The sequence below is a fragment of the Pogona vitticeps genome, chromosome 4 (assembly GCF_051106095.1).
Source record: "Pogona vitticeps strain Pit_001003342236 chromosome 4, PviZW2.1, whole genome shotgun sequence".
NCBI classification, from domain to species: Eukaryota; Metazoa; Chordata; class Lepidosauria; order Squamata; family Agamidae; genus Pogona; species Pogona vitticeps.
In genome coordinates this window covers 185,332,282-185,341,644 of record NC_135786.1, presented here as the reverse complement: position 1 = coordinate 185,341,644, position 9,363 = coordinate 185,332,282, and the positions used below count along the sequence as shown (strand labels likewise).

At 38.9% G+C, this 9,363-nt stretch overlaps 1 protein-coding gene across 13 annotated transcripts in view; it reads right to left on the bottom strand.

The window, feature by feature from the left end:
• Positions 1-1,491: 1,491 nt before the first annotated feature.
• Positions 1,492-9,363, bottom strand: part of GREB1L (GREB1 like retinoic acid receptor coactivator) — a 191,182-nt gene continuing 183,310 nt past the window's right edge. For all 13 annotated transcript variants that reach the window (XM_072998833.2, XM_072998841.2, XM_072998838.2 and 10 more), the window contains 2 exons: positions 9,202-9,340; positions 1,492-7,571 (listed from right to left, as the gene is read on the bottom strand). In XM_072998833.2, coding sequence (XP_072854934.2) covers positions 7,408-7,571; positions 9,202-9,340 — 303 coding nt within the window. In that variant the 3' untranslated portion in view covers positions 1,492-7,407. The remainder of the gene's footprint in view (positions 7,572-9,201; positions 9,341-9,363) is intronic.

The window sequence follows — 9,363 nt, the reverse complement described above, 5'->3', positions numbered from 1 at the left end:
GTCTGATTCTTCTGTCAAGAAGAGGGGGAAATCAAATGTAATATGTATGCTTTTAAGGCATAAGATTTCAAGTTCTCAGTATCATTTGTTCTAAGATAAACTTTGCTGAAACAGATTGGGGATAGGTGTAGCTCAACATTCTGGTTCCAGCCAGGGCCTAAGTCTGAAGAACTGTACGCAGTCCTTGTGGCAGGTGGTCATAATAAGGCAGAATATCCAGACCTAGTTACAGCTCCTTTTCAAACCTTTTCTAACAAAACATGGTGTTAGAGCTGAAGCATATATTCTCTTCTCTATGTGCTTACTGTAAAAACAAAAAATCTGAATAATTAGAAATCATGTAAAGAAAAAGACCAAGTACAAGATGGACTGACTCACTAAAGGAAGCCATGGCCTCGAGTTCACAAAAGCTGATCCAGAGTGATGAATGATAGGACATTTCCGCTGTCACTTTTTCATTGGGGCATCATATGCCGGTGACTTGATGGCACAAGTAGCAACAACAATTGCACATGGAAATGCCCTTCAGGAACGCATGGGCATCTAGCACCACTATTGCACTTCTGCTACTGAGGCATTAGGCTTCTGATACGGTATTTATATGTACTTATTTTTTAATTTTTTTGCTATGTGAACTGTTAATCTAGCAATTTAACTCTTACCTTTAAACTTACGTGAAGATGATCTTGTAAGGAAGTTGGGTGGATAAGTAACTCAAAGACGGGCTTGCTCCTGAAACAGCTGTGGCAGTTGCTGTTTTCATTCGGTGCCTGCCATGGCAAGTGAAGTATACTTTTAGACTGAGGGAGGCCTATCTCTAAGACAAGGTGGGAACTTTCAGATCTTGTTTGACTTCAATTCTGATCACTCCTTATTATGGCTACGCTGGCTAGGCCTTATAGGAGTCACAGTTTAGCAATATTTGGGGGCTAATATATTCTCCATTCCTGATTCCTGATATTTTTACGCCTCAGTTCTGTAACCATGAGATAAGAAAACTGAAGTACAGAAGTTGCCACTTTTTAGTATTAGATTCTCCTATGTGAACGAAGTGGAAAAAAAGCATTAGATGGTGAAATCTAAGTCTCTTTTAATATAGTAATGAGTCTCTTTTAATGGAGTCTCTTTTATTATAGTAATGAAGATTATACTGTTTATTCTCCAGAATCATGCCACTGTTTTTGGACAACCAGTACTATGTAATAATAGGCCAGTGTCGTTAGAGGTTTTGAATCAGTAATCAATTGTGCTTTGTTGGCTAGCACTGTGGGACAGCATAGCGACTCTGTGCAACTAGCAACCAGATCAAACTGTAGAACAAACCACTTACCTTTAAAAAATTGAAAGTACAGTATATGCTGGTAGTTTAGAAGAAACACTTAGAACTGGGTTTAGTAATGGAGAAGGAAGCTTTAAAAAGTACTGCTGTTTCACCAAGCCTAGGTTCACTATAGAAATACTTTGCACAGTGTTAAAAAGAAGGACAGACTCTTTTATGGTAATACAACATTCACTGAATTTAATGAAAGAACATTATAAACATACTATAGCCACAAGAGCAGAGAACTTCAGTTCAAACAATAAAATTTGAGGTAGACTGACTAGTGAAGCTAAATTCACCAAGTTTTGGTTAAGAGAATTTACACCAAGGGCTGCTTCAAATCTGATGAGCTTCCTACATAAGGGGGTGTGGTAGGCAAGGAAATGAGCAGTGGCTAGGTCAACATATACAAAGGTTGAAAATGTTTGTCTAGTTACATATAAAAGTTGTAGCTCATTTCACATGTAACACAGTGGCTTAAATCTGATGCTGCACCATCACTGCAGTGCCAGCGTGATACAACTTTCTCCCCTACTTCTGCACCCTCAATTCCACCTGAAGGCTGGCTGGAGGGGGTTCCACAGCCTTGCAGAGCAGGTTCTTTGGGGCTGCACAGAGGCAGCTGTGAGGATGGGAGAAGTCGTTTCCCTTGGATTTGGGCTGTTGTTATCAGATGGTTAAGTTCCTCTTAACCAGAGTTACCAGTGTAGGAAATTGGTCAAATGTGAAGCAGTCCTGAGAAAGCAACATTTAATCCCTTTTCAGAGATTGCACAAAGCAACTGCATAAATTACAGAAATATCTGAGTGATTTATTCAGAATTACAAATTACATTCAGTATAACCTGTGACCTATCATCCATTTGTTTTAACAGGTCTACAGGTAAAGTAATGCTGGCCTATTGAATCCATTCATGTCACTCTTTTATTGGCAAGGTTGGTAACCAGAACAACAATGTGGTAGCCTTTGGTAATTTGTTCTTATCAGTCCCATAGATCATCACAAGAGCTTGTATTGTGGTACATGAAAATTTATGAGGACATTTTGAAAAGAGGTTTCAGCTCGCTGTGCTTTAGTGACATTGTTTTGAATAACCAGTTGTCCTTATCGAATAACAAGACAGTATTTAGGATCTTTTCACACAACCACACAAAACATTTTAGTCATAATGTGTCCAAGAATGATTTTTAAAAAGTTGTATTCCTTCACAAGCTTCCCAACAAGGAGTGCACTGTTAAATTTTTTAACAAAAACCATGTCTACAAAGTGGTACATCAAGTAAGGAAAAGTCTCAAGAAAAAAGTACATTTTTTTCTAAGTACTTTCTAAACAAAACAAAAAATCTTGTTACAGAATATATAGTGCTTGCTCAGGAACTTCAATATCTGGACACAAATTCTCCCACACACATGGCCCCAGATCCCCCCACTGTGTGAAAAGACCCTCAGTCTTCAAGTCTTAGATTACATATAATTTTGTACCTCTTTACCAAGGGTCTAAGTATGTAATTCTCAGCACCTGGTATTTTAAGAATTTAGTGCAAAATATCAAATATACAAAGAAAAGTTTGAAAACTTTATATTTGCAAAATTTGCAATAAAATGGCAACAATTTGGGAAACTCACAAATTAATGTTATGCAGGTATTAAACCAGAATGTTAAACACAGTGTTATCCCTAGACTATCTGTATTCATCATGCCAAATCATAATCTGCATAGTAAATATATCAGCTTTACAGTGTAGCTAATTGTAGCTTTTAAATGAGCATCTACCTCTGACATTTAAAGATGGAAATTGAAATGTAAGGCAGATTTTGTATGGGTACAAGCAATTCAAAATAATCTATATTGATTGTTTTCTTGAAATTTGCTACTAGTATGTAAAGCTATAATGAAACTAATAGGTTGGGAAGCTATTGTTATCTTTTTCCAACTTCCATCAATATATTATGTTTTCCATTATTTGTAAGCAGCTCTTTCCCAAGGTAAAAATGTTACATGAATTGACATTTTGTTCTAATGCCATTTTAGCAGATGCTTCTTAATTTTGTTGCAGGTACACGGTTTGTGTTTAAATCATAATACCCAATGCGTATTATTTTAATCATCTTCTAAAACAGGCTGTTCTTTTAAAATATTTTGTGACAGGAGAAAGTGTACAAATGTGTAAAAGAAGAACTATTAATGTAATAAGCTTTAAAAGTGAAATATGGTAGGAAAAAATCTGGTGATGAGCAGCAAAGGGGGAGTGAATTATACTATATCAGTGTTTACTGCAGTATGAAGATCAGATTGTACTAGACTTACACTCTCAGCATATTTCACAACATAAAGAACTGGTGCAAAACGTTCATTCTAAAACAATTCACTCCCTATTTAAAATCATTTGAACACGCCTCTCTAATTCAAATAAACAAAAAGCATGGTATGCTGTGCTTGCATGTGAAAGAGTTCTCCTGGGCTCAGTAGATGTTTGTTTCCCTCATTTCAGCCACTGAGATAAGCATATATGCAGGACGCTTGCTTGGGTGACTACTGCAGAGGAAGGAGGCTGTCACATACTTCACATTCTCCTTCTTTCTGCCATTCAAGTTTTCCCCCTGCAGCATTGATAGTTTGACATAACAGAGATGCCAGGTCACATAGTAATGTCTGAAGTGCTCACTGACCTTAGATTTATTTTTGCTCCTTCACGCTGCCAACAGATGTACTTTTGTTGGGTGCACAGAGCAAACTATACACAGAAGCAGATCATGGTTGGAGCAGAGATGTCTCCCTGCTATGACTGTAGGTGTTGACTGTATGTGTCCGTATATACACAAAACAAAACAAAAAAGATTTGTGGCACCTTCAGACTAAGAGATTTAATGTAACGTGAGCTTTTATGGATTATAATATTTACTTATTTATTTTATTTATAAAGCTTATAAACCATCTGATTTAGTGAAATCACTATTCGGGGAGGTTTACATAATCTAGACATACCATACAACCATAATCCATTTCTTCAGATCCATGGAGTGCAATATTTAGGCCACAAAATTATATATGACCAGGGCTAGCCAGGTCTGTAATTTCTTACTGGCATATAATGCTGTTAACAGTTATGTGCCTCTAGACATAAAGCCAATTTGAATATCACAGATTTTTCTGAGGTTATCTACTAGACTATTAGGTAAGATAGAAAGGTTACACTAAACTATACGTTCAGACCCCTGTGGAACACCATAAATTTGACGTCCCATTACAAGAATTGTTGGGCCTACCCCATTTCCCCGAAAATAAGACCTAACCTGAAAATAAGCCCTAGTGTGATTTTTCAAGATGCTCGTAATATAAGTCCTACCCCCAAAATAAGCCCTAGTTAAGTGAAACCCCGTCCTCCACCATTGTGAAGCAACCAGATGATGATGACATTACTGTATTTGAATAAATATAAATTGTTGTACATGAAGAAAATAAAACATCCCCTGAAAATAAGTCCTAATACGTTTTTGGAGCAAAAATTAATATAATCTTATTTTCGGGAAAACACGGTATTTAAGAAAGTTTTAAAGTATATATATGAATACTTTGTCTCATAATATAGAATCAGAATTTACATCTTTATTCCATAAGGATTCCATGGAAGTCCAATACATTTTAAATTAAAATTATCATTACAGAGCTTTTTTAAAAAAAACACTTTAACAAATCAAAAAAATCCAATTTAAAAGTTAATCTTTTTTAAATTTTTGAGATAAAATCCTTTTTTGTTTGAAAAGTTGAAGTGTTTTAGCATTTTCTGTATATTACCATTTCTGATGTCAGGTTTATGACCTTTTATTTTGTACAGAGAATGTCCTATCTGCTCTACGTAAAATGCAGAGGGGCACTGCTGGCTGTAAAGCAAAGTGTGTTGCTTATAAACCACCCCATAGTGCTTTAAGGCACTCTCTGGGCAGTTTACAATGAATTATGCAGGCTACACATTGCCCCCGCTTCACCCAGCAAGTTGGGTACTCAATTTATTGAGTTCAGATGAATCAAAGGTTGAGACAGCCTTCAGCTGGCTACATGAGATGTACAGTATTTCAAATCATGAGCAGAGTCTTGGCTGCAGTACTCCCGTTTAACCACAGCACCATAAGGCTCCTGATACATAACACATTAGAAACTGAATATGTAAATAGGCCCTATTTGCTGTGGGTGACATGGCTGGGGCCTAGGTTTATATCAGGCTCTTGTTCCTCTGTATCTATGTTGTGGGTGAATAATTTGTAAACTTGGGGAGGGGTGCTGTCTGTAGGCACAGACTTCCCACTGTAAGATTACAAGAGGAATGATACTGTGACCTAAGTATTATACTCCACATGTCTGTAGAAATGGGTGGTAATCCACAGAATATCACACTAAAATACATGTGCTAGTCTGTCATTTATCTAGAAGACTTCTGTTTGTTTGTTTGTTTCCATATGCATGCTAAAAGAGACTAACAAGGCTACCTTGTTGAAAGAAGCTATTAAGAGCCCACTCTGCACACAGATCCAGCCTAAGGCCAGAAGCCTTCTGAGAAAGACTGAGCACGTAAGGGCAAGTACACTATGGTTTGCACCCTCTGACGTGTGACTAACCTCACAGCCAGTGTAAGATTAGGTGTGTGGAGGCAATCTCCTGGACAGGATGCTTATGAGAGTGCCCCTCCTTTCAGCATTCCCTCAATAGGATTGTAGTCCTAAGTATTCACAATATACTGGCCAACATTTCCAAGTGTGTTTTAAGACCTTTATTTAAGAGAACACAGTTTCTGTTGTTGGTCCCAGCTCAGTTGAAAGTGATTTTTTAGCTTCTGGCTTGCTTCAGCCATAACTATGTCATGATGTATTGAACCCATTATTACTGTTTAATTGACTGTTTATTATTTGTGGAATTATATATCATAGAAAAATGAAGGTGGAAGGGGGAGTCTTAAGGCCATTGAGTCCAATCTCTGCTCAAAATATTCCAGGTAAAAGAATAAAACCAGCCTTCTTCCTCCCAAGGACTACAGAAAGTTCAAGCAAGTAAGATGACCATGGGAAAACAAAGGGGGAAGGGATGGACAGGAAGAGAGCTACAAGTTGCTTAGTCATTTTGAAATAATATCAGAGAGCGCTAAGGACAGAAGTAACTTTCATGTAGTTTTGTTGCACTGAGCAGACAATATGCACACACTTGGGCTGGCTGACCAGATGCTTTTCAAACTACAATCAAGGATGATCCATATTCAGAAACATGTTTCTGCATACAGCTTATCTTTCTGGATCCTCTTCCATACATAACTGCTGGGGTGAGGGGAGGGGAAAATTATGTCCTGTTGAGGTGATCTCCTCTGTCAATGTCTAAGGATCCCTGGATTCACACCAACAGGTACCCCGAAGAGTGGAATAACAGTTGTCAAACAAACTTGCATCTGCATACAATGCCTGCCATACATTCATTGGTTTGTTCAGGCTTATGTAGTAAACTTTTAAAATTTGTGGAAATTTTGCCAGAACTGTTCCAATACATATAAAATTACAAACCTTAAGCTAACACTGCACAGAAAGTGAACAAAGATTACTCTTTTAAACACAAATATCTATGTTACTTTGCAGTTTCAAACCCCTGAGTATACCGTACCAAAAGTACAGATATGAAGAGAAACAGACCGCGTTCCTCAACATATTATCTTCAAATGATTCCACGTTCTTTGTGTAAATCTTGTGTAACACTTTCAAGTTGTCAGAGGCTGAAAGTCAATTTAATTTCCCCTCTTTAGCGTAGCACAAAAGGGATTAAGTGAACACCTACTAAAATGCTGTTCTCCATATCCAGGGTCACAGCAGGGATGGCATTACCTTAGCTTCTGCAATGGTGACCCATGAAGAATTAACTTGAGTCAATACTCCTTCAGTCGCAGAACAGATAAGCATGTAGGGACTGAGCTAGAAATTTGGGATATCCTTTGCGTAGTGAACGCAGGTATTGGTTGCACTTTACTCCACAGTGATTGTACTTTAAATGAAAAGAAGGGGAAAAAACATGACCAGTCTTGCTAGTTCTTTTCCTTTCATATTTTCTCAAGCTTATATATGACGTCCGGTAAGAAAATACAGGGGCTTATCTTCACTACTGTTAGCAGTTTGAAATTCATCTCTCAGACGAAACTGCCACGCATCTTCCAGCTCTAAACGAACTATAGTTTGACGCAAGGAGCTCCTATCTTGGCAGATCACACAGAGAGTTGCACCTTGGGTTAAAAAATAAAATTCAGTTTATATTAATGTTCAACTTCCAGGTAATTTATTTTCTGAGATTTCTTTCTGCATTTTGGAAATATTACCAAATGTTTAGGAAAATAACTATTACTCCTATTTCAACTGAATATAACCTCTGGGTTTCTCCTGAATATAAAAACTGGATTTCTCCAGATTCACATTATTTTGTACGTAGCACTTCACATCTGAAAAGCTGCTGAGACCAGATTTCCATTACCATCCTTCAGAAAACAGTTTCCATGTTTTTTTTCCTTCTGTGGAAACCAGTCTATGCATACTGATGGGAGGAAGGGCACATCATATCAGAGGATGGCTCATGACAGACCGGGGATCTTTTGTTGTTAGGACCAGACATTCCCCCATGGCTAAACTGTTGGTGGCTGCATGCTGCAATCAGTGGGGCGACCCTTGTTTTCTGCCACTGCTTTGTCACTCTCTCGTTCTGAAACTGGGGCTTCCATGTTTGGTGTGTAAGGTAGAGCACCTCTTTCCTGGTAATCTCAAAAACATAGTAGGCTGCCAAAGATGAGTCAGATCACTGATAACAATATGAATTACTTAGATCTGTAGACCCGCAAGAGATCCCAGAGAACCCAAATCTGTCTATCATCAGAGGGTAAGACACAGTAAAGCCTGAACAATGTGCACTTGCTTTTCCAGCTGCAACCATAATGAAATTCCAAGCTTTAAATCGGGTGTCCAACCTTTCACCTTCCCTGGGCCACATTAGAAGATGAAAATTTGGTTTGGGCCGCATGGGGGGCCAGCCCTAGCCGTCCTCCGCAGCCCCGCTCCAAGCACGCTTACTGGCAGCTGTGATCTCAGACAGCAGAGGCTGCCAGCTTCGACTCTGGCGGCTTTATGGGGCCGGGAGGTGGTCCACCTATTGACAGGGACGGCGCAATGCAGTCACGCAGCCCCCCTGTCCCCTCCCCTCCCACTCTTTCCTTCCTTCCCACTCCCCCCACTCTACTGTTGTGACATGCCCCAGCCACATTCTGGCCACAATCGCCGGCAGTGTAACTTGAAACTTTGGAATTTCTTTAAAAATAAAAAATTGCACTGGGCTGCATTACAAGCTGACCTGGGCTGCATGCGGCCCTCGGGCTGCAGGTTGGACATGCCTGCTTTAAATAGTAATACAGCATGGAAAAAATATATTGTGTCAGCTCAAGGAAACAAAAAGGCAGTATTTTCCCTTGTGTTACGCATTCTATATTCCATACAGAAAGCCCCTCTTTAAATCATGCATTCAGAAAGTATGGGGCAATACAACACTTTATCCACCCTTATTTATAACTACACAACCTAGTTACTACCTTGTTATTAAGGAACATTTAACATACAGCCAAGAAAGAGATGGCTGTGCTTAAGATGTATAGGTGCTACTATCTGGATGGATCTGGTTTGCAAACCCTGTGCTACCAGCTTTAAGGTACCAGTTATCATGGCTTGCAGCTTGAAAGTGCCCTGAGGAAATAAGACGTGTAGGTCACCTTCCACAGCACTGTGACAGCTGCTTTTTAATGAAATGGTATTTTGTATATAGTGCCAATGCAAGCCTAACCTGCTGTACTAAGAAACCAACAGAAATTACATTACCTTTCAGGAACTTGAACTTCTTCAGAAAATCTGCTCCTACGAATGAGTCACAAAGATACAAGAGAAGTCCACTGAAAAGCACGCCTTCACAGTTGACATTAACAGAATGAGGCCGTGAACTGACATAGCAAAGAGCTACCTGAATCAGAAGAGAGGGCAAAA